The sequence below is a fragment of the Miscanthus floridulus genome, chromosome 4 (genome assembly GCF_019320115.1).
Source record: "Miscanthus floridulus cultivar M001 chromosome 4, ASM1932011v1, whole genome shotgun sequence".
Taxonomy (NCBI): domain Eukaryota; kingdom Viridiplantae; phylum Streptophyta; class Magnoliopsida; order Poales; family Poaceae; genus Miscanthus; species Miscanthus floridulus.
In genome coordinates, this window is record NC_089583.1 from 45,819,621 (window position 1) to 45,845,849 (window position 26,229).

General features: G+C 46.7%; 1 protein-coding gene across 1 annotated transcript; it reads left to right on the forward strand.

Moving 5' to 3' along the window:
- Positions 1 to 23,792: 23,792 nt before the first annotated feature.
- Positions 23,793 to 25,260, forward strand: LOC136551458 (expansin-B11-like). Its single transcript, XM_066543006.1, has 2 exons — positions 23,793 to 24,153; positions 24,286 to 25,260. The coding sequence occupies exons 1-2, from the start codon at positions 23,829 to 23,831 to the stop codon at positions 24,921 to 24,923; spliced, it is 963 nt and encodes a 320-aa protein (XP_066399103.1). The 5' UTR covers positions 23,793 to 23,828; the 3' UTR covers positions 24,924 to 25,260.
- The last annotated feature ends 969 nt before the right edge of the window (positions 25,261 to 26,229 follow it).

Sequence of the window (26,229 nt, forward strand, 5' to 3'; positions counted from 1 at the left end):
CATTCATGAGATGTCATGTTCAGATCGAGTGGACATATATATCTAAACAATTGAGTATCCACCGAGATCTCTCTTTAAACTTTTTTCAAATGGCTAACTCCTTCGGGTCTTCCATGGGATGACTAACATCTATCCTAAACCCGGCTAATCACTTCTTTACACACCTTAGACTGATGAAAGAAGATTCCTAACATATACCACTATCTCAGATCTTGACATCACTGCCGATTCAAAAATCCCAATTTTGAACCGGCAGTGGCATACCAGCAGTGATGTGGGATTGCATCACTGTCGGTTCTTATGAACCGACAGTGATATGGTTTTCATGAAATCTAAAAAACAGGCTAAAAAAGTAGGATTTTTTTTAATTCTGGGAGAGGCCCCACTGGACAGCCACACGGTCGCGCGTCGCAAGTCACAAGTCACGCGATTTTTCGCACCCTTCGTGGCCACCGGGGCTCGAACCCCTGACCTCTTGCTTTGCATCTTCAGCCCCAAACAACTCTACCTACAAGTTGTTTGTGACCAAATGAGATTTTCGTCCTAGCCATTTTATATTTATCTAATTTTGAAATGACTATTTAGGACCCTAAACGAATTCAAAAAAAAAGTTGTTAACTATAAAGTTTTATAACCTTTTGAGATCTACAACTTTCATTTTGGTAGTTTCTCCATCCGAGGTCGTTTACAAAATTTGAATTTCAAATTTAAGAAATTCAAACGTAGTTTTTCATGACAAGATGATTTCAAATCAAAAAGTTATCAACTACAAAGTTTCATAACTTTTGATATCTACAACTTTTATGTTTTTTGTTTGTCCATCCGAGGTCGTTTAAAAAATTCAAATTTCAATTTTTTGAAAATTCAAACGTAGTTTTCGTTCACAAGATGATTTCAAATCAAAAAGTTGTCAACTACAAAGTTTCATAACTTTTTGGGATCTACAACTTTCATTTTGGTAGTTTCTCCATCCAAGGTCATTTATAAAATTTGAATTTCAAATTTTAGAAATTCAAACGTAGGTTTCCTTGACAAAATGATTTCAACTCAAAAAAATTGTGAACTACATAGTTTCGTAACTTTCCGAGATGTACAATTTTTATTTTGGTCATTTGATCATTTATTCAACCGACATTGTTCACAAATGTTATATGTCCCTCAATAAAGAAATGACCAAAATAAAAGTTATAGATCTTGATAAGTTCTACAACGTTGATGTTCATGACTTTTTCAGCTGAAATCATTTAGTGTTCCAAAATAACGTTTGAAGTGGCCATTTTTTAAAATTAAAAAACATAGTCACATGAAAAGATGGATAAAATAATAGCAGTAAGAACATAATAAATTGATAGAGCATGATTTTAGAAAATTTTAGGAAAAAAATCATCAAATTTGAAGTTAGTACGAGGGAGAAAGACAAGTTACAAGTTTTAGCCAGAGATTAAAAAAAGAAATTAGAGTTCTTCAACAATTTGAAAATTTAATTTTAAACAACTTTTTGAAGTAGTAAATGATTTCAATTAAAAAGGTTGTCAACTACAAAGTTGCGCAACTTTTCAAGATCTACAACTTTTGTTTTGGGTGTTTCTCCATCCGAGGTTGTTTGAAAAATTCAAATTTTAAATTTTAGAAATCAAACGTAATTTTTTTCAGATAGATGATTTCAAATGAAAATATTTGGACATTCAAACGATCTCAAATTAAAAAAGATTGAACTACAAAGTTGTAGATCTCGTCGAGTACTACAACTTTGATATAAAGTTCATCTTCATCGAACGTCATATGAGAAACTTATGAAGTATTCCTGTAGCATATCACTGTCGGTTCAAGCCACGAACCGACAGTTGTGGGGATATGACCCACGGTACCCACAAGGCTCCAAGTGGGCTGAGCCGCTAGGGGAGGCCTAGCCCACAAGACTATGCACGGGTCGCGCTGCTGATCGAGGCCCAGCCCGCAAGACAACGCCACGTGAAGTATGCCGTAGGACTACGTGCTTCACAAGGCAACGTGAAGATCCTCGGCGATCTATGAAATCTGCTTGATATGATAGATATTGTATGATCTGTAACTTCCTATCTTGTAAACCAATCAAAATGGAAATAACTGATCTGTAACCCTACCCTCCAAGCTATATAAGGCAGGTAGGACCCCCTCGTTTTCATATGAGCACAAGCAATACAATCCATAAAGACATAGGATGTAGGGTATTACGTCAAGCCGACGGCTTAAACCTATCTAATCGTTGTCTCTTGCATTTTGTGTTACCATCCGGTTTCCTCACGTGCACCTCTACCGATTTATCTACTACCGTGGGCATACCCCTTGGTAGACTGCCAACCAGATTTCATCTACAGCGGCGTGCCAGGTAGAAGGTGTGCGTGCTGATCCATGGCGAATTAGATGATCACCTTCCCAAGCTCCATGGCCCCCTCGAGCCAGGCCAGACCTTCACGGTCGGATCCATGACCTAGGTCATCGGCCCTAATAGTAATGGGGAGATCGTGGAGGCGGTATAGAACCACCCTATGCCGATCACGCTGACACTAGCAATGACATCTCCGGTCCTAGCGCCACATCGCTGGATCCAGAGATCCATCAGCAACGACGACCTGATCACATTTATCGATCAGGTCACAGATCGCCTAACAGAATGCCAACTCCTCATAGATTTGGTCCTAGATCGATCTAGAGCGAGCGATGATTTTCCTACGCTCCAAGATCACCAAGCCACAGTGACCGAGCGACCTGCTCGGCCACACCGCACAAGGCGGATAGATTCCGATCTAGTGATCACGACTACTCTAGAGGGGCACACGGTGCAACGTCGACCACTTCCCGCCACCAGCCTTCGATTGGATGACTATGAAGACCCGATGGAGAACCCACCGAGTCCCTACCCCTTCAGGCTGGAGGGTGCAGGATCTATTTATCATCAAACGCAATCACATCACCGACCTCTATGTGATCTACCCACCTAACTCTGGTCAGCCCGTGCCTATGGTCAACATGGTGCCCATTCGTCAGCTCTCAGAGGATTCCCCTCTTCCAACCAAATCTCTTCACTATGTCTTGGACGAAAGCCCCAACAATTCTTCTGAGGGTGCGACTAGGACCTTGTTGAGCTGCCCTACTTTCCCTCCGGGATTTGGGGCATGATTTTCCACGTCAGCCATGATAGTTTTACCAAGGAGGGTGAAACCGCTGAGGAGCGTGATGCTCGTCTAGTGAAGAACACCGATCACCAACATCGCCGAGACGTAGAAGCGGCCCCTGAGGCCGACGAAGATGGTCGTGGCTCGTGTCGCCATCAACGCAATTTGAAAGAGGCATTTGACATGGTTGGCGACCAACCAGTCTATCAGAATCCAAGCGACAATCTCGCTATCACTTTCAAGGAGCTCGACAAACTCCCTCACACTCCAGAGGTCGAGAAGGTCCATGCGCACATAATAGCTGCACAAGTCTAGGTCAACAAGTTCTAGAATGATGCGCCATCTTACTCCACCGTGTCAGCTCATAGCCGCCGCTCCCGCTGTGATGGAGGAGGCCAACATCATGGTGCCGATGCCCCCTGACCTTAGGCTAGAGGCCTCTACCTCTATAGAGGATCTAGGGGCAACTATGAAGCCTATTCATGCCAAGACGCCCACCCACCATGTCCCCAAGGAGGTCAAAGCGGCAACCACAACTAGGAGGTCAATCAACCCGCTCCTCGTGACCTTCGTGATCACCTTAACACCAGTGCGGATGCCCGTGGCCACATTGAAAACAATAGGTCCGCACGCTATGAAGCAGAGATGGAGCATCGCTGATGATTCGACGCTGAACATGATGGATTCGCTGCTCGCCAAGCACCACTCCCCGTTGGCACATCAGGACTTTGCCCCTTTATGGAGAGGCTCCGAGCCATCCAGTGGCCGATGGGCTTCAAGCTCATTGGTGTCAATACCTATGATGGAAAGGCCAACCCTGCTCTGTGGCTAACTCTATACGAGATCACCGTAAAAGCCACAGGCGGAGACGAGGAAGCCATGGCAAACTACCTTCCTGTCATGCTTAACCAGTCTACAAATAATTGGCTCCTTAGCTTGCAAACAAACTCCATCCGATCTTGGGACAACCTTAAGAAAGTCTTCACCGATAACTACATGGCTATATGTGAGCAGCCCAGCACCAAGTATGACTTGGAAAAGCTTCATCATTCCTCCAGGGAATCTCTACGCCACTTCATCAGGCGCTTCTCGGAGACAAGAAACTCTGTCCCCAACATCACCGATGTTGAGGCCATCACTGCCTTTACCAAATGGCTCTAACACGAGCAGCTTTGCGGCAAGCTATACCGCAAGAGGCCCACCACCATCGGCGAGCTAATACAAATGGCGAATGGATACGCCCACGCCAAAGAAGCCAAATAGGTTGGTCGCTCTGCTCATCACAAAGACAGACGTGATGGTCATGATCGTCATGACGACCATGATTGTCGTCATGGTGATCGCGACCCTCGGCATGACAATCGTCCTGAGAGCTTGAGAGGTAGACAAAGCCATCGTCGCCGACCTGATACCTCCATCAACACCGTCGACACCCGTGTCAAGCACGCCTACAACGTGGATTTTGGCAAGCTACTGGATGTCCCATGCCCTATCCACAAGGATGCCAAGCACACCATGTGGGAGTGCAAGGGCCTGAAGACTGTGCTCGGGGGAGAACCATCAAAGAAGCAGCGACACATTGATGATGAGACCGAAGACGGTCAAGGTAGAGAGCAAGGCAGGAACAAGGGCCCTACATATGTAACACCCTAAAAATTTGACTCTTTTGAAATAGAGTTAAAATAATTTAAGTTGGAATTTTTGTGCACATGAAATATAGGAAATAAAATTATTCATTAATTTAAAAATTCATCATAAGGTAGTAACATGTTTGAGCATACATGCCATTGCATTTGATTTTATTGGTTGAGTGGCTTTAATTGAAAAGTCAAAATGGTTAAAATGCTTTTGAAATTAAATTTAAAATGGCTTTGAAATAAAAGAAAAGAAAGAAAAGAAAATTAGAAAATAAAAGTATTTTTAAAGTTGTAAAGTTTATCTTGGAAAGCCTAACAAAATTGTCCATTTTTATTTGAATAGGAAAGTATATTTGAAACTATACTTGAATTTGATTTGAATTTTGGCTTAGGATTTGAAAACTAAAAATAGAAAAGGATTTTTATTTGAAAATCTTCTTTTCTTCCTTTTCAGCCCAACTCCAGAACCAGCCTGGCCCTTTCCCTTTCTTCCCTTCCCAGTCGGCCTACTGGGGGCCCAATCCAGCCGCCCCTCGTTTCCCCTCTTTCCCGTTTCCTGGCCTCGGCCCAGCTTGTCTCCTGGCCCGCTCCGCACGCGCCTGGCCTACTCTGCTCCTCTTCACGTGGCCCGTTGCTCGCCTGGCCTAGTCCTGCGCCCCTTGGCTTCTCTTCCGTGCACACCGTAGCACCGTGGCCTAGCTGGCGCCCCGCTCTGCTTGGCCTGCTTACGCCCACACCCGCATGCGCTTCGGCCCTTCACCGTCAGCCGCCCGCACGCGCCTCACCCCTTCTCCCTCACTGCCCCACGGGCCCCGCCCGTCAGCACCGCCTCCCTCCCTTTCCTTTTCTTCCCCACGCTCCTTCCTTTCTTGCTCCCGGTAATGGCGCACGCCAAGATGGCAAGTCGCTGGCGCCCGCGCCCGCATGGAAGGCGATCGAATCACCGCGCCCCTGCTCCCCTTCCTTTTACTACAGCCCCGCCCGCTTATAAAGCTCTGAGCCACACCCCGTCTTCTCCCTTTCCCCTCCGCGCTTGAGCTCGCCACCACCGCCGGTGAATCCCCCATTCCCCAGCGCAATCACCGTCGCCGACGTGACCCGCGGCTCCGCCGTGTTTCACCGCGCCCATAGGTACCTCCATATCTTGTTTTTGGTCATGATTTGATCAGATTCACCTCACCCGCACCCTTCTCTCTCTCTAGCCATCGCCGCCATCATCGACCCGCCCCCTCGAGGCCTTCCCGGACGCTGCTCCCCTCCGGATGACTCGCGGTGAGCTTCTCCACCTCCCTGTGCCCCCGTTTTGGTAGTTGATGACCTAGAATGCCGAACTGATGAGTTCTAGGCACACCGGCCATGGCGCCGCCGTCATGTACTTCTTCCCCGATGACCCGCTACCCCCGTACACGCATGCGCCATTAGATCTTAAAAGAGCGGTCCAGATTAGATACCCCTTCGGGGTTAAGTGGCCGGTCTACCATGAACCGTGGACTCGGTCCACTGCGTTGAGTCAGTGCTCGCCCACACACGCGTGGTGAACCGCACCACTCGCGCAGCGACACGTGGCGGCCGGGTCAGTAGCCGGGTCAAACTGCAGTCAAAGCCGCACCCATTTTTGCAGAATAGCCCCCTATTTTTTATGAATCAACCTGCAATCCAAATCAGTTCAAAATAATTTCTTTTAGGTCCTGTTTTCTTCTGTTTTGGCCCCTGTAGTTTTGAGTATTAGTGCCCGTAGTCTAGTTAGCATTTAAAATTCATAATTAATTAGTTTAAATTCAAATTTTAGTTCAATTAATTATAGAAATGCCACTGAACCTTATTTCATGCGTAACTTTTACGTTTTAAGTCCGATTTAACCCATTCGAATTGCGTTACGACTGTATTTACGTTTTCTACGTGTTTATACAACTGTTAGGCATGTTTTCAACACTTGAAATTCATGGGTAGATTTGATCTATTATTTAATTATATGAAAACTTGTTTAAATCATAACTTATTCATTTTAACTCTGAAATAGTCCATTCAAGTTGCGTTAGATTCGTAGCGACGAGATCTACGCATTAATAATAGTGTTTACTATATTGTTATTTCTTAAATAATGTGGTTTAAATCATATCTTGATTAATGATTATGTAACTAGATTTTATAAACAAAATATGATTTGTTCTTCTTTTGTTTTATAATTCAAATCTAAGAATTGACTTAATTTAATCTACATTATTTATAAAATATCTTTTATATATGAATTCATATGGTTAACATAAATGAAGCCTATAGTTACTTTTCCACGTATAAAGCAAATCACTAAGTAGTTGTAACTTTTTAATCGTAGCTCAGATTAGCGTGCCTCTCGCGACTGTGTGTTCGTGGCGATGCGTAGAATCGTATTTCAAGGATGGCGTACAATAGCTTCTGGACTTGCGGGTAGCGAGTCTTAGACTCGTTTAATACCTCGCTGATGAAGTGGACTGGGCGCTGGACTTTGTATGCGTGGCCGGCCTCTTCTCGCTCAACAACGATGGGGGTGCTGACTACCCGGTTGGTCACTACGATGTAGATTAGCAGGGTCTCATCCTTTTGGGGGCGATTGTGATCAGAGGTGTGGTGAGGAACCGCTTGAGCTCAGCAAATGCCTTGCAGCATCCTCCGACCAGATGAATTTCTCTTGAGCTTTAAGTAGCTTGAAGAAGGGGACTCCCTTTTTGCCCAAATGGGATATGAAATGAGTTAAAGCCGCCATGCACCCTATTAGCTTCTGGACATCTTTGACGCAGGTCGGTGGCTTCATGTTGGTCACTGTCACTATCTTCTCTGGGATGGCTTCGATGTCATGGCGACTAATAAAGTTGCCTAGTAGTATACCGGACGGAACACCAAAAATACACTTGGTGGAATTTAGCTTCCATCAGTACACGTTCAATGCTTTAAAAACTTCAGTGAGGTAAGCGATGAGGGTGTTGGTAGTCCTAGACTTAACTACCACATCATCGATGTAGGCCTTGACATTCTTCCCGATTTGGTCCTTGAGACAGGAAGCTCCACCACTACTTCGATGCCTACCACATAGAGGTAGTCATAGAGTACCTGCTCGGCGACATTCTTCGCAATAAGGAAGCCAGCGGTCGCATCATCAAATGGGCGGTTGAGCTCGGCACCTATACCATCAATTTTAGGCCCTGCCACACGATCAAGTCACAAGCACTCGTAGATTTCATCGCCGAGTGGACGAATATGCAGACTCCTGTCCCTATTGACCACCCCGAGCACTGGACCATGTACTTTGATAGGTCTCTCAACCTCAACAGTGCTAGGGTAGGCATATATTTCATCTCGCCATTAGGGGATAAGCTTCGCTATGTCCTTTGCCTACACTTCCCAGCATCCAACAATACCGCTGAATACGAAGCGACACTTCACGGTCTCTGTATGCTGTTGAGCTTAGCATTAAACACCTCTAGGTGTACGACGACTCTGCACTTGTGATCAATCAGCTCAACAAAGACTAGAATTGCACTAATAAGAAGATGGACGCTTACTGTGTCGTGATAAGAAAGTTAGAAGACAAGTTCTATGGCATCAAATACCACCACGTGGTCTGAGCCAATAATCAAGCAATTGATGAGCTGTCAAAGATAGGATCAACCTAGGCCAACGTTTTAGCCAGAGTGTTCATCCAGGACCTTGTGGCACCTTCCATCAAGCAAGAACAAGAAGCTGTTGAAGAAAAACCACCTGCCGAGCAGATAGTCGCAGCAGTCCTTGGTCCTAGCAGCGATTGGAGACAACCTTTCATCAGGTATCTAACCACTGCAGATGTCCTAGCTGACAACACATAGAGAGAACACCTTACCCACCTTAGTATGCACTACGTCCTCATTGACGGGAAGTTGTATCGCAGAAACGCCAAAGGTAAGCTACTACAGAAGTGTGTCTCCATGGAAGAAGGTGAGAAGATACTCAACGAGATCCACGCCGGTACCTATAGCAACCACACAGCCTCTAGAACATTAGTCGGAAATGCTTTTTGAGCTGGCTTCTATTGGCCTTCCACCATGGTTGATGCTGAAGCCCTCATTCGTCGATGTGAGAACTACCTGTTCTTTGCCAAACAAATCCACATCCCAGCTCAGGTCTTGCAAATGATCCCCGCATCATGGCCCTTTGCATGCTGTGGACTAGATATGATTAGACCATTCAAGCTTGCGCCGAGAGGTTTCCGCTGGGTCTTTGTCTACATTCACAAATTCTCCAAGTGGATCAAATACAAACCCCTAGTCCAAGCTATAGCAAAGAAAGCAGCCGAGCTGCTTGATGACATGATCCACCGGTTTAGTCTGTTGAACAGCATCATCACCGACCTTGGGTCCACGTTCACCGGTAGTGACTTCTAGGATTTCTATGGTGAAAGATGCATCTCAATCAAGTATGCCTCTGTGGCACACTCAAGGGCCAACTGCCAAGTCGAGCACACCAACTGCATGATCCTAGATGCATTAAAGAAATGGCTCTACGAGAAGGAACAGAAGCACCCAGAAAAATGGCTCAAGGAACTACCGGTAGTGGTCTGGGGACTAAGGACCTAGCCCAATCGTAACACCGACATCTCCCCATACTTTATGGTTTTTGGCTCTAACGTTGCCTTCTGAGCTCCCAAGGTAGAGAACTACATTGAGGAGAACTCCGGCCAAGCTTGGATCTTTGAACTAGATAGCCTAGAAGAGGAACATCTGGTCACCTGTGTTTGGACGGCAAAATACCTCGATGGCCTACGCAGATACTACAACCACAATGTCAATGACTGATTCTTCGTGGTCGGAGATTTAGTACTTCGTAGGAAACAGAAGATAGATGGGATGCACAAGCTCTCCTCACCTTGGGAAGGCCCCTTCATCATCAAGGTGGTCACCCGACCAGGTTCCTACAGATTATGCGACATGGACAAGAGAGATGTCCCAAATTCTTAGCACATCGACCTACTTAGACATTTCTACCCTTGAAGCATTCACTCCAAAAGATATGTACCTTTAATATTTGAGTATTCAATAAAGCTTTTTACACTGACGTCTCTCCATATTGTTCTCTCCATGCTGAGTGCTTCTAATTCTATGCTCAATGTCTTAAAGACAATACGCCACCTACGTTCCACACAAATACCTGAACAAACACGTTGACGCTCAGACGCCTCCAGAGATGACCCTGTCTCTGACCACTCCGTGCATGTGCATGAGCGTCCGCCCTCTACGTCATGGGTGGTCGGCAGAGGTCCCTTAGTGATGCCCAGTTTCTTCCCACACGCACATGGTCCATGTGCCACACATCACGGATAATAGGCTAGCTAAGGCTGGGGCTTAGCTATACACTTTTGTTCGGACAGTTTATATCAAATATAAATACAAACATATCATAACTGCAAGTGTTCAACAAACGTCGCTAGATATTCAATAGGTGTTCTTTTCTAAAAACTCTACTGAGCACTACTCTCCCACTCACCAAACAGCTCGACATCTTTGGCCAACCTCTTTGCTGGCTCCTCTATGTCATCCTCCAACTTAGTGATCTTATCCGTGTTCGTGCCCTGCGCATATCTGGTCGCCACCCACTGGAGATCCACTGAAGGGTAATGAGACATCAGTTATGTGAGTGCATGGATGACTTCTCCATGGGTCATGCTATGCACAAACTCCTTGAAGTCCATCCACGTCGTCGGCAATGATCCACGACTGATCAGTGCGGCCCGTCGCTGGGCAGTTGTCCTCTCTCGAGCTGCTCCAAACCGACGTTGTCTAGCATGGGCTAGATCCCCACGATCATCGTCTCTAGCTTATCATCTTGAGTCTTTACCTGCTCCACAAGCACATAGAATTGCGCTTGAGACTGATGTTGATACTCTGCAAACAACATAGCTATATGTTAAATGCATGGCTAAGGCCGCACAAGTTAAAACTGCATGAAAAGACACTCACAACAAAGGTCTTCAATGGCCTTCTTAGCCCTCTCCTCTGCTTTCTCCTTAGCCTCCAGAAGCTGGCTGATGGATTCTTGTGATAGGCCGAGCTCCATCTCCAATGTTGTGCACAACAGACAGACATGTCACAGCACTAAACAACAACAACGGAAAATTCTAGGCCAAACCTTTTTCCTGATCAACGCTACGGCTAAGCTGCTCGACCATCGACTGGCCCTCAGCCTCCATTTGCTGACACTCCTCCAATGCCAAAACCTTCACCTCTAGGTCCTCCTTGTGGTGGTGCTCTCGAAGTAGGCGTGCCTGGAGGTCGTTCATCGATGTTTGCAAACTCTTATTCTCCTCCAGTACTAGAGTCATCTCCTCCAGCTACCGCCAATGCTACTTGGACACCTTCATCACATTCTGTAGAGGACAAACGGATTAACAGACTATGCTCTTCAAGGGACAAAAAAGATCTCTTCAAGCTTACCTCAATACGGCCAATCATTGACGTCAAATCGGCCCTCAGCTTCTTTGTTTCCATGCTCGCCTCCCCCTCCTCCAGCATCTCAAACTCTTCGCTGCGCTAAATGACCATGCGGAGAGGTGGGGGAGGTGGGGTGGGCTCCCACACTATCTCTTCGACCTCCATGGCGGCCATTAGCACAAGCGCCCTCCTCGGCTGCTGTCGTGCTCGGACAAGGTGTCCAAGTGATATCTCCTCATCACCGTCACTTGTTCAACAACCACAGGTGGGCCTCACACCATTCTACTTAGCGCATCACCTATGGGCTCTGTACTTGCTCTGACAAGGCCACTTGATGTCGCCACCGCAATCCACATCTCCTCCACACCAGGATCACCCTCATCGTGCAACCCATCACCAGGCGACGCCGGTCCAGCTATCGAGGCCTCTCCCATAGTAGGACCGATCAGCCTTACAACTGTTGATTGTTCTAAGGCAGGGGCAACTAGATCTACTCTTGTCTATGCTAGGTCAGCGATGGGAGCCACCGACTCCCCCATGTGCCTTTCTTCGCTAGCAGCCGATGGCTACAGTTACTTTGTCGACTCCACACTTCAACAAGCAACAATACATTAAAGAAGCAAACTACTGTATCGAAGCAACATAGCAAGTAAACAAGGTACTTACAACTATGACTCCCATTACACAGCTTAGAACCGGTGCCCCCGCCTGCTACCCATCGTCCCACCACCTGAACCACTCGACGTCTCCACCGCCGCCGCAGGAGTCATCCGCGTGGTCTTGGGGACTACGGTGACCGTCTGCGCTATTACCACAGGGGGTGTAACTATGATCTCAGTTGCTTCAGTAGCTGCCTAGGCTATCGATGTTGGCGCCACATGAGTCATCGCCGCTAACAATGTTCGAACACCGCCAGGCACTGTGGTCGTGGCTTGCCATGTCCATTGCATCTCACGGGTCTCCGCTCCATCTGGCACGGCCGGTGGTGGCATCACGTCCCTCAGAGATGGTGGTGCTACCAACCCATTGTTATCCAATGAGCTTGAAACCACCATTTGCCACCTTCAGGGGTGAGCGGGAGCGCCAATGTTCATTGGCCGCTCTTCTCAATGGGACGATCCCACCATTTTCCTCCTCTTCGAGGATGACTCCTCACTAGCGGATCACTACTCTAGAAGTTTGTCATGGACATCTGATGTCTGCTCACCTCTATCTTCATCATCATTGCCATCTGAGTTGTCCCCACCAGCCTCCAAGCTAGCTCGACGCTGGGGACTGCTTGGCTGGGCATCAACACCACTCGCCCAGTTCATCGACAGCATGGCTGAGAAGTATGCTGCTTGGTCCTACCCATGGATCTTCAAGAGCACTAATGAGTACATCACAACAAAAAGGAATTAGGCCAAACTAATGCAAAGACTCTTACCTCTAGTGGGAGGTTCCCAACACTGAAGGCTCTCTGCTGGTCATCAACCTTGTGGCGCCCCATGAGGATGAACAACACCCCAATCCGCTGCTTGACTTCCTCTCAGTTAATCGGCTCAGGCACCTCTTGGGTCCTATCAGTATCCCCCTAGAATTCATATGCAAGGTGTGCCCTCTCCTTGCTAGGCTGGCATCACCGAAAAGTAAAGTTCGCCACCACTATGACCCCATCTACTCTCCTTCGGCCAATCAATGTCAGGAGCACCCCTCACCTGCTCCATTCCACTAGAACTAGGTCTCTCCAACCACCTGGCATTACTCATGGGAATCTGATCAATGTCGCACACCACATAATGTTCCCCCTGTGGCATGTAGAACCATCGTTGTGCCCAATACTTCACGTTTGTGTTCAATGGGGTAGCGATGTACTGCCTAACCATCCCATCTCGCAACTGCAAGTACGCGCTACCCACAACCCTAGATCTAGATCCCCCATGAGATTTCAAATAGAAAAAGTGATGGAAGAGATCAAAATGTGGGAGAATGCCAAGATAGGCTTCACAGAAATGGATGAAGATAGGAACGTGAAGGATGGAGTTTGGGCCCAAATTGCAAAGACTAATGGCGTAATACTCAATCAATCTATGGAGGAAGGGATGGATCAGAACGCCAAATTCATGATAGAAATAATCTTCAAACATGACTAATTCATCGCCGCGGGGGGTAGGAAAGCCCTCACCGTGAGTAGGATGCCATCCCACTGTCACCCTATCCGGCAGCACGCCGTCCACCACCAACGGGTTGAGCGCTGCCTCGTTGCTGATGGAGCTCACCCATTCCTCGGCACGATTGAGCTCACGCGATGCCCTGCTCGAGCTGCTATGGATGCCATCCCACCGTCACCCTATCTGGCAGCACGCCATCCACCACCAACGGGTTGAGCACCGCCTCGTAGCTAACAGAGCTCACCCATACCTCGGCACGATTGAGCTCACGCGATGCCCTGCTCGAGCTACTGTGGCTTCTCTTGGGTGCCATCTTGTTGATCTAAGGAATGGTGGGAGATTACGAGCTTGCGGTTGCTAAGATGGCAGAGCAGTTGTCGGGTGATGTGGTGCGCGCGCAAGGAAGAAGACGAATAGGCGAGAACAAGGTGGAGAATGTGCGCTGGGGTTGCGACACTTTGTAACAGTTCGACCCCCGACCCTTTGCCTTCTAGGGATTTTGGGAAACCGCGCCTAGCCACCACATTCCCTCCTAAAATCGTCGCACGCTGATAGGCCACCAAATGAGCAAGGTGGCCGCGGTGTTAAATCGCGTTGAATGTGGAATGATGAAACGAACCTCTAGACTTAGCGCCAGGTTAATGGAATTCATTATGCATCTATGCCAAGATATTTTTCCTTGACCCTACTACAAGATTTCTTCATCATCTTCCAGCAGTCTCGGGGACTAAGTGTGTACACTTCACCTTGCGGTGAATGTACTAGCTCCCTGATTACTCAATCTTTCGGCAATTATGGGGACTGGATATTTTTGTTTAACCCTACTACAAGATTCCTTCATCATCTTCCAGCAGGCTCAGGTACTACATTGTGTACAATGCACCTTGTGGTGCACGTACTTTTTCTTCTTCATGGTGTTTCGACTTCATCAAGTCTCCGCCTATGCTCTGCCTTGATGACCACATCGTCAGGACCATCGCAATTGGCTCTTAAGTGTGTACACCTCACCGACCAAGACTTCAAAACTTTTACTTGAGCTCCTTACATCCTTATGGCGAACCATGACTTTGAGTGAGTCTAAGCTTGACGCCTAGTTAAACTAGTCGGATGCCTGTCTTAGCTGCTCGAACACCCACTTCGATAGCTCAGACACTCGTTTGAACTGCTTGGACACTTGCTTCAACAGCTCGGCCCCTATTTGAACTAGTCGAAAGACTGATCCTGATGAGTTGCTACAAGTTGGATAGCTCGAATGGATGCAAGATGGTGTTGCTCATCGGATGCAAGCTGCTCGGGGACTACTTGTGGGGTATGACCCCCGGTACCCGCAAGGCTATATGTGGGCCGAGCCGCTAGGGGAGGCCCAACCGACAAGACTATGAACGGGTTGCACCACTGGTCGAGGCCTAGCCCGCAAGACAACGCCACACGAAGTATGCCGTAGGACGACATGCTTCACAAGGCAACATGAAGATCCTCGATGATCTATGAAATCTGCTCGGATATGATAGATATTGTACGATCTGTAACTTCCTATCTTGTAAACCGGTCAGAATGAAAATAACCAATCTATAACCCTACCCCCAAGCTATATAAGGTAGGTAGGGACCCCCTTGTTTTTATTTGAGCACACGAAATACAATCCATAAAGACACAGGACATAGGGTATTACGTCAAGCCGACGGCTCGAACCTGTCTAATCGTTGTCTCTTGCGTTCTGTGTCACCATCTAGTTTCCTCACACGCACCTCCATCGATTCATCTACTGCCGTGGGCATACCCCTCGGTAGACTACCGACCATATTTCATCGACAATAGTGATAGTATCAGTGTCGGTTCTTGGCTAAAACCAGTAGTGATGACCCAATATCACTACCGGTTCTTGGCTAAAACCGACAATGATATGAATCGACAGTGAAGACCTAAATATCAGTGTCGGTTGGTCATATCACTATTGGTTTTAGCCAAAAACCGGCAGTGATGGGCTATCACTATCAGTTTCTTATAATCCAGTAGTGATGAGGCCGACAGTGATGTCCAATTCTGTAGTAGTGTACCATACCCTGGCCTTAGAGCTTTTGCTTTCATCTCCGTCCATCATCTCTTTACATGTTGAGCCTTGCAACCACATGATCAACACCATCTTCTCCATTTTGTTCATGTTTGATCAACACCACTTATGGACTAAAGCACCTATTCATCTCACATGAAGAGTAGTAGTCCACTAATGTTGTCACTCAATTACCAAAACCAAACTGGAACAATCACCCACACCATGCACGCCTCTAGGAGCCTTCCAACAATTAAGTCCGCTTAGAAGGTCACCTAGTTCTTCATTAGGCCATCTAGGAGATAACAAACTCCAAGAGTAACAAGTCTTCAATCTTTAGTTGATCAAACTTCAAGCCAAGAGCATAAGGATGCACACTAAGTCACTCACAAGTATTCTTCATACTAAGCCTCACAATATGTATAGAACTGTCTAGGGTCATAGGGAGCTCCAAATGTATTGTTGAGCACATATATATAACCCAAGGTTGAGGTCCTAGCCATTGGAAAAATGCAACGATGGATGATCCATTGTGCCTTGCTAAGGGGCACCAGATCATCTGGTGACCCTATTTTTTCAACAATCACTTGTGAAGATTCCCAAATACCCATCATCGTATGATACATGTACTATGACCACTAAGATATACGATGGATCATACATTGCACATTAGCAAGCATGTCCAACTTGAACTAGCCATTGCATAGTAACGCTACATGATCTGCTTGCCCCACCTAGGTGCCACTAGATCATTAGTTGGTCCACACAAGACCCTTCACTGTATTATCCAATGAGTGACACTGCCTAATACTAAGTATGGTACAGTGTGACCAAATGATTTGATGCCCTTGATCAACTAATCTAGTGCACTGAATAGTTCCAACTTTGGCACCGTTTGAAGTCTGATCTCATCCAATATAATTTCTTTGAGATCCTAGACTTATCATCTATCTATTATAGTCATTATTGACCAACTCAATTAGATTGGAGTAACTCTCTCATGTGCATCAAATATCTTTTGAATTCAACTTTGATCAAGTTACTAATCTTGATCCTTCTTTAATAGTATGGGCAAAGATTAAACAAAAACACTAATACTAAGTCTAAATGCCACCAACACCAAGCCCACACTTAGAAGTATCATGTCCTTATCCTTCACTGATATCCTTGCATAATGCCAAATGCAAGCACCGGTGGCTGAGAAAACCAAGCCATCCCAATGTGACTAACCTTTTCCCATTAACCCTGCAAACAAAGTTAGCCACATTTGCTTGTGTTCATCAATCACTAAACTAGAACTATGGGCCTCATGCATTCAACCTAGAATGAGCATGGTTGAGTTGGACAAGTATAAGATAGAAAGGGCAAGACCAAGAAGTTGGAGGGCTTCCCTTTAGGGGACGATGATCACAAACATTTTTGTTGGGAATTATTTTTAGATTTATAGGACGATGGCAAAGTCGACTAAACTAGGTATAGACAAACCTGATGGTAACATTTGAAGCTTCGATACCAATTGATGGCGACGGGAGTGCCCAATCTTCTATCAGGTAAAAATAACTCTTGACCGATTCGGTAGAATCTTGACACCCACGATCCAACTTTCGATCACAAAGACCTAAACCGTTCAGTCGCCACAACATATCTCCTCTGGTTATCAATTGTGTATTATTTGGTGGACCTCGCCATGAAGACTAATCCCTATATGTCAACCGAGAACACAAGCAAGAACAAGGTAAACACAACTCAAATTGTAGAAGAATGAATAAGCTCGCGAGTTGGAACTAGTTCCATAAACCAATATATGGCAAAAATATTCAATGATAGATTAATCTAGGAAAACCTAAACCCTAACTTGGGGGATGGTCGCTAAATAGATAGTATTAGGGTCAGTTGAGGACTCTTGGATGTGTCCCATAGTGGACTCTAACACAGTACATGGCCTAACGGCCCAAAAGACGATGACATAGCACCCTGACAGGTGTCAGTACCATAACAAAACATATCTCCTTATCCTTTTGTGAATATGTAGAACACCCAAAATGGAGTATGTATAAGATACGGGGGTTGATTTTAGTGCGGAATGCTCTTAGAGTCTAAGGTGGACTTGAACTTGATATAGATTGGGCCTCCAACATGACGTGGTTGCCCACGCTACTCTTCTAAGGAGATGGCCAAGGGGGAGGAATTATTCTCCAACTGTTTGAATAAAGTTCAGAGAATGGTGAAGTAGCCAGCCATGCATCTGAGAAAGGGGGAACCAAATGAAGATGGCCAGCGATTCTTCTTCTTCAGCGTCCAACGACCGTGCTAATCCTAACCAACCTATCCCAAAGAGTACATCTTCCTCGTGTGGTTCCATTTGTTTATCCAAATCCTTGGACGGTGAGTGTGATCGCCTCCATTATCTAAGAGTTGGCTTTCATGTTAGTGCTAATTAGCAGCAATCATGACGTCGGCTTCACTGATTTTCTCCTCGAATCACTGAAGAGAGAGAGAGAGGGGGGGGGGGGGGGGGGGCGGTTGTCGGTGGGGAAACAAACAAACAAAAGATAATAGAGAAACGCTGGGTTTGTGAGGTCTGAATTCAGATACAACTTCAATTTGCATTAGTACTCCAGTAGCACAAGAAAATAGAGAAACACTAGATGCTAACGCCATGATATATACGGAAGCTGCCCATATATACACAAAGTATTTATCATAGTCTAACAGCATAAGATTTATATATTTAGATTCACCATGAAAAATATTTTTATAATATATAATTTACACGCTTCTTAAGCCATACAAATATATAGACCCGAAACCATGGTCAATAAATAGAAATGTTTGACTTAGGATAAAACTACAGCTATAACCTTTTGTGGAACGGAGGTAGTAAATTCAAAGTGTCATTTGTCATCTAAATCACCTGAAATAAAACATCTAAGATATCCTGTTTGTAAGTTAGGACTTAAGCAGTGTCTAAGGTAGACATTTGTTAACAAGGATATATGCATCATTTTGACTTGAATTGATCTCTATTTTAAAGCATTTTTTACATGGATCAACTGCAGGACTAGGCTTCTTGACAAAAGTGAGCTTGGGATTCTGGCCTAAGTCAAAAACTGATAAGAGACACCACCAATTTCTTTTTAAAAAAAACAACTGGATTTGGAGTTGATATGCAAAAATCAGTGATCAGAAAACAGAAAACAGACCGTATCTGAATCTTTTGGCAAAATATTTTTCAACTATTAAACTAGAAAAATATCGAGAACCACATGAAAACCAGCAAATTTGTTTATGGAAAAAATTTCCATAGGTCATCACTGACTTTGTGGATTTAGCTATAGGGCATCGAAATTGTTTATCTTGTGAAAGACATTACCAAACCATGATTATATCTGATGGAGGACATAGTGCCCCCAAAAAATAACACCTTTTCCATTCTTGACATGTCACTGCTCAAACCGAGTGGCTACATGTCAAAACAATTGAGAACTCAAGGGAAGAGGAGATTCGGTGATTGCACAAGGACGAAGGGAAGGAGCTGGAGGAACTCCTTTGGGACTCGGAGCTGCTTGACATGTCGGAGGACATATTGGAGAACAACTCTATTATGTTAGAGTTGCCATTACCATATCAGGCCTTGTTTTGATACACTTGTATTCAACTCAATCCATGTGTGTTACAGTGCATTGGGATGAAACTTAGTTTATTTTTCACCCAAATCTACTATGATAAATGGTGATTGAGGTGGATACGAATGCATCCAATTCAAATCAAACCCTCAAGGTTGAAAAAGGACAAGGAAGCGAGGCAGCGCGAATCAATGAAATACGTGCAGCGCACAAAAAAAAGGCAACGCGAATGAAGGTGATAAAGAGGAAGAGACAATATAGGTGGGAGTGTTTTCCGGAGGCTGAGGTGGTGGTGAGGAGGTCAGGTCTAAGATCAAGGTGGACTTGACCTTATGACATCTAGCACAGTTTGAATTAGGAGAAAAGTGACCTATTTGTGTGTTGGTGTGGTGTCGGTGGGTGGAGGGTTAGTTTAGTATGTAGAGTAGATTGAATTCAAGCTACCGTTTCCTCAAAAAAATATCGGACCCCACCGAGAGAAACCAAAATCGTGATTTTCAGTGATTTTCGCAATTTGCCGCTGCAAAAATATTTTGAATTGTTTCAAACAGGAATTTGAATTTGACTGTAATTTGTCTACAAATCTGATTTTTTTTAAAACAGGAATCGGTCAAAATTTCAGAACTACACAGATCAAAGAATGGACTTCCATTTGTCATTCAAGAATGGATTTCCATTCAATCTCAAATTCTGAAGTACATCATGCCAGACAGACTACACAGAGAGGAGTAGATGAGCAAGACGATGGAAGACGACGCCATCATACGAAGACCAACCGCTCGAGTACACCTCCGCGCAACTCCCTCCTCACCCAGCACGGCAGCACCACAGATCGCACAGCACAGGTGTGGAGACCAGCCGCTGGAGCAAAGCCAGCAGCAGCAGCAGATCAAGAGAAAGGGATCAGAGCAGCTCGCGGCAGCGGCTAAGGTCTTTGGGGGAGAGAAATGAAACAGGGGACAATTAGGGCTTCAGCTATTGTTTATATTTCCAGGAATAGATAGATGGGCCATATAAAGTCTGCTTGGCCAAAAAAAAAATTCAAATCAGTCCGAGAACACAAGGCCGGCATGGGCTTTTACCGGACCTGGCCGGTAGAAACGAAATTCATTGATTTTCGGTGAGTTTCAGCATAAATCTTGAACTCCAAGTAGATCTAATATGTTTAGACTTTGGTGCCTTACAAATGGCACCAGAGTCAACCTTCGTGGACATAGATGTGTATCAGTTAGGGTCACATACAAGTCGCTCGTGCTGTATGTCATGGCACATGTGCCGGGGCACATACATGTGACAGGGCACATGTGCCCTTTGAAGGGAGGAGTGAATGTGACATTTGACCTAGTTTGAATTAGGTCAATGATGATCCATTTATGTGTTGATGTGATATAGTGGGGGTTTTACTCTCACCCTAGGGTCAATTTGGTTCAATCATTCCCATGGGGATTGGATGGGATTAAGGGGAGCATTACTTCATTCCCCTCCAATTCCCATGTATGTTTCATAATAGTAAAAATGGATAAGTTTTTAGAAAAGGTAGTAGATCCAGTGGCACGTTCGTTGGTCTGAAACTTGGCTGAAACTGGCTGAAAAACATTGTTCCGGCTGAATTGTTGTGAGAGAAAAATACTGTTCCGGCTGAAAAAAGAAGTCGAACAAGTCGAATATGGGGTAAGCCGAACAGGGCCACTCTATTATTGGTATTTGAGTCAACAAATTAAAGGCATGATGTGCATTTGTGATGACGATTTGAGTCACCAAATCAAAGATAAGATGTTTATGATTCTTGTGAGAAGTTCTAGGACTTACCTTTTTCCATGTGCATGGAGGCTCCATTCGAGACGTCCAATTAGTAGTATTAAGATAGTCATTTTGACTTTTTTTAATTTAAATTGAGTCTGTCGCTGAAAATTTGTGGAGGGATATAGCCAGCTTGTCTCTCCATCTCTAGTAAAAATTATAAAAGGTTGTTTACAAGATTTCATTTTCACACACATTTGTTTTTATATGTTTGTAAGCTTTTTGTAATGTTTACACCCTTTGTAATTCTTTGTCTCCAAGAGTTTAGTATATTTAGACCATCAGCCTTAAAAATTATATATAATCAAACGATAATGCTATGACTCGAACGTCCGACGTTCCAGGCGCGGCAGATAACGATTCGCTACGGTGCCGGTGTATCCTCCTCCACTCATCTCTGCACGGCCTTATCCGCTCGTCGCACCGTGCGCTCATTCCCACGCCGCAAGGCTCCCTCCCATGACGTGGGCCTGCTCGCGACGCAAGGCTCTACCGCGCCGCACACCCCATCCCACGCTGTAGCTCCCCATCCGCTAGCTCGCGCGCCTCTCGCGCCCTCCTGTCGCGCGTGCCGCTGAGTCCATCCCTGGCCTGTGGCAGTGCCTTCACCCACCCCCGGCGTCCTCCTTTGCCGCCGCGGCATCCTCCTCCCCACCCCGTGACTCCTTCCCCCACACCGCGCGGCTCCTTCACCCACCCAGCCATCCTCCTCCCCCACCCCGGCATCCTCCTCCCCCACACCGGCAGCGCCCCTCCCCCCACACCGATGTCCTCCCCCATCGGGAGCCCCCAATGCCCACAGATTCGACGGCCATGCCACTCCCCGCGCCAGGCGCTCTCTCTCTCTCCCCCTATGTTGCAATTGTATGTTTCAATTATTTCAGATATTTCAGAGGTATGTTGCAGTTGAATCATATGGATGTTGCAAAAGTAGATCGAGGATGTTGCATATGTTGCAATTGTTTCCATAGGCATGTTGCAATAGTATGTTTCGAGTGTTTTAGATGTTTCAGAGGTATGTTTCATCTGTGTTTTTCCGGACACATGTTGCAATTGTGTTATCTGGATGTTGCATATGTTTCATATAATTGTTGCATGTGTTTTATTTGGATGTTGCGTATGGTTGCAATGGTTTTCAAGTGTGTTTCAGGTGTTTTTTCCAGTGTTTTAGAAGCAAGTTCAGTGTTTCAACTGTCTTCCTCGGGTGTTGCATCTCTTCTCCTCCCACCTTCTGTTTTATCGTCTCTCCCAGAGCCGGCAGGGCATCCATACGACGTCGCGGCCGGGTCCTTCCAAATCGCGACGCCGCACGCCCTTCCCCTCTTGTCACTTGGGCAGCGTGGGCCCCGCGTGCAGTGCGAAACGGGCGCGGCGCTATAGGGCGTGGCGGGGACTTGTAGAGGGAGCGCGCCTAAGATGGCAGCACGGTGATAGGATGGGGGTGTGGAGGAGATACGCCGCAGGGGGGACGCGCACACGCATGCTGGCGCTGTTTTCTGTACGCGGGTGTTGTTTTTTGAGGTGCGTCCGGAGCGTCCTGGCGCCGGACGACCGGACGCTAGGCGTACCGATAAGGATGGCAACAGGGCAGATTCGTATTGGGTGGTGTCTCTGGGCAACCAAAACCGAAACCCGAACTGAAAACCCGAACCGGCCCCGAACACCAATTCGGGTGGAAATCTCGCCCCAAAACTGAAACCCGACGGATTATCCAAAGCCCGAAACCATGTGTCCTGTCGTCCGCCTCTTGGTCGTTGTGGAACTGCGGCTGGGCCTGGGGGTGCCGCGTCGCCGCCTGCGGCCTGCCCACCTCAGCTCCCGGCAGGCGGCCCTTGCTGGAGTGCTAGGCGCGCGCCGCGTGCGCACCGCGGTGCAGCCAGCTCCTGGTCGTGCTAGGCCCTGCTCCTCTACGCCGGGCTAAAGCTGCTAGGCGGGGTGCTGGCGCCCGACCGCTGCTCCTCTGCTGGTGGCCGACATGCGGATCTGGTGGGGTGGCGCTGGCGTCGACCCCTGCTCCACTGAATCTACGTCCCTCCTCTGCTGACTACTAGCGCCGGGTTGGGTTGGGTGGAGTGAGCGAGACTGCGACTCTGCAAGAGAGACCTTGAGGAGCGAGTGGCTGTGAGGGACCGAGGAGTTGGGGGGATGAACGGGAGTTTCGACTGGCTTATATACGTAGGGTTATTAGATGGGCTGCTAGTGGGCTCAATGTTTTCGGGGATCCGATGGTGATCCGCAGGTGAAGATGAGGATCCGCCCCCAAACCCGTAACCTTTCGGGTATCAGAACCAAAAATCCATGGGTGCAAACCTACCCCAAAACCAAAACTGCTGGACCCGAAATGCGCTAATATCCGACCCGAACCCGCCCCGCTGCCATCCTTACATACCGATAATCATATTCTTAAACTAATTGTAACTACTTTTAAACTCCGGTTTGTGAATCGTTTTTTTTTTTACATTATTTTAGCTACTACCCCCTCCATTCCAAATTATACTAAGGCCCTGTTCGTTTCAATGGAAAGCCAGGCTGAAAAGTATTGTTCGCTAATTTGTTGTGATAGGACAACACGGTTACATGGCTGATAAGTCATTCTCTTAGGCACTGTTATATACTTCTATGCATGCTAATAGTACGCAACTTGCATCGTACAATAATGTTTTCAGCTCTAAGCCCCGAACTACTGGAAGGGCATTCGCCTACAAGTACGCACTTGCATATTAAATTTCCCTACTCGTGCTTATTAGTAGAAACTAAAGCGGTGGTTGGCTTGGACTTTTTCCACTGCACACCAACCAGTCACGTTCTCCCCAATAATTTCAATCGACCGGTTAGAATCGTCTCCAATGTTGTTGTGCAACAATCCGATCCCTTCCCCAAAGTGCCCTATAAATACCCCTCTCGTGCCCACTGCCGCAACAGAACAATCGAGCTAGCTCAGCAGATCTCTTATCTAGCTTGCTCAACAGAACAATGGCGGCGAAGCTATGCACATTACTGCTGGCTGCAGTGGTCGTGCTCTCACTTCTAGTTAGCCCCATTGCTTGCAGCACCCGCATGCTCAGCAAGCCCAAGCCCAAGACTAAGCCGGTCAGCCACAGGAAGGCTCCTGCAGCCAGAGCCATCCACAAGCCGGCCGCGGCAGCGCCGGGTAGCCAGAAGCCGGCCACCGCAGCCAAGTCCCACACAAACCACACCGCTACCCCTTCGTCGCCCTCCACCGTCTATGGCTCCGGCGGCTGGCTGTCCGGCGCCGGCGCCACGTACTACGGCGCCCCTAACGGCGACGGCGGTGAAGGTTAGTGACATATATGCCCTTTTGCTTGTGTTCATGTCGATGCCAAAGTACTTAATTATGTAACTATATATGTAACGTGCATTGGATTAATAATTGATGTAGTTGAAATTAATTAATTGTGAATACGTGCAGGCGGCGCTTGCGGGTACCAGACTGCCGTCGGGAAGCAGCCGTTCGACTCGATGATCGCCGCCGGGAGCGCGCCGCTGTACAGGGGAGGCGAGGGCTGCGGCGCCTGCTACGAGGTGAAATGCACGAGCAACGCGGCCTGCTCGGGCCAGCCGGTGACCATCGTCATCACCGACCTGTCCCCGGGCGGGCTCTTCCCCGGCGAGGTCGCGCACTTCGACATGAGCGGCACGGCCATGGGCGCCATGGCGAAGCCAGGCCCCGGCATGGCCGACAAGGTCCGCGCCGGCGGCGTCGTGAGGATTCAGTACAGGAGGGTGCCGTGCAAGTACCCCGGCGTGAACGTCGCGTTCAAGGTGGACCAGGGAGCCAACCCCTTCTACTTCAACGTGCTGATCGAGTTCGAGGACGACGACGGCGACCTCAGCGCCGTCGACCTGATGGAGGCCGGCAGCAGCGTGTGGAAGCCCATGGCGCACAACTGGGGCGCCACGTGGCGCCTCAACAACGGCAGGAGGCTCAGAGCGCCGTTCGGGCTCCGGCTCACCTCCGACTCCGGCAGGGTGCTCGTCGCCAACAACGCCATCCCAGCCGCGTGGACGCCCGGGAAGACCTACCGTTCCTTGGTCAACTACCCCTGAGGCCTTGAATTGCTGTTAATGGAGCAGAGCAAGGCAGGAAATGTGCATCCGGGTTTCGCGAGAGGCAGTGTCTGAAGAGGAGGAGGTTGAAGAAGGGAATGGAGTTCTTCCCTCCCTCCACACGGTCTCTGCATTCCCCTAGTGATGTGTGAATGGTGGTGCTGTAATTTTATTTCTTCCTTGTCGGTCTCTGTTGTGCTGTTGTGGTTGTGGAAAGCAAAGAGAGAAGCTAGTGCTGCGCGACCAATGTTGCGCGCCAATGCATCAAGTTGTGAGTTTTGAATTTGTGTACATTTGCAAACCTTGCAGAATTCAGAAAAAATGAATGAAGTGAATGGTTTGTATTCCGTTTTTCTCAGTTACCTAGAACTACAGCTAAATAGCTTGAAGCTGCAACCACTTAAAACGCGAGAGAATCAATCAATCACTTAAAAGTAGAGACGTGCCCCTGCTGGTTACAAAGACTATGGATATACTCCTACTGACTTGTAAAGCATTTTAATTTGATCAAGTTTATATACAAAAGTATATAAAAAATTACGATGTCAAATAAATGACATCAGATTCATAATAATGGAATATATATTTTCATCGTATATTTATTTTGTGTCATAAATATTGATTTTTCTCTTCTATAAAACTAGAAGAACACCCCGCGCGTTGCTGCGGGAACTACTGATTTGGAATGAAATTTAACTATTCGTATAATTCTTTGGAGGAGATTAAATATTATAGACTAATGTTAGTGGATAGTGCTGCACGCTGATGTGGACAACTAAATGTACGTTAGTGGATGATGTGTCTCGCTGACGTGTATATCATAATTGCTTATGCTAGTGAACTTCAATTGCAAGTAATAGTGGACTGCTGAGGTGGACATCTTGCATGTTAAGAAAAATTGCTAGTGAGATTTTGTTTTATAAGAGTATAGGATTGATCAGACTTTAAACGGTTTAACTAACTACAATTGCGTTGATTTTAGGATAGACGTAGTGTCACAATGGTGAGACACGTCACCTTTTTTCAAACAACCATGGAAAAAGATACATTTCTCCTGCATAATTAATCACTTAGAAAAAACAATTGACCTGCCAGACACGTCACCATTTAAGGGCCTATTTAGATCCACTCCTATAAACTTTAGAGCATTTTAGCTTTTTTACATAGGTCGGCCCACGGGGGAGAGGGGGGAATCCCCACCTGATGATTATATTGATTGTTAGCACTTTACCTCAGTTTTGTTATCTAAAGCTCTAATGTGAGGTAGACTCATGTTTAGAACTAAATTTAAACAACTTGTTTAGAG

Excerpts from the sequence above, each read along its gene's own strand:
- LOC136551458 (XM_066543006.1), top strand. The coding sequence starts at position 23,829 with ATGGCGGCGAAGCTATGCACATTACTGCTGGCTGCAGTGGTCGTGCTC. Across the intron at positions 24,154-24,285 it reads TAACGGCGACGGCGGTGAAG|GCGGCGCTTGCGGGTACCAG; the intron begins GTTAGTGACATA and ends GAATACGTGCAG.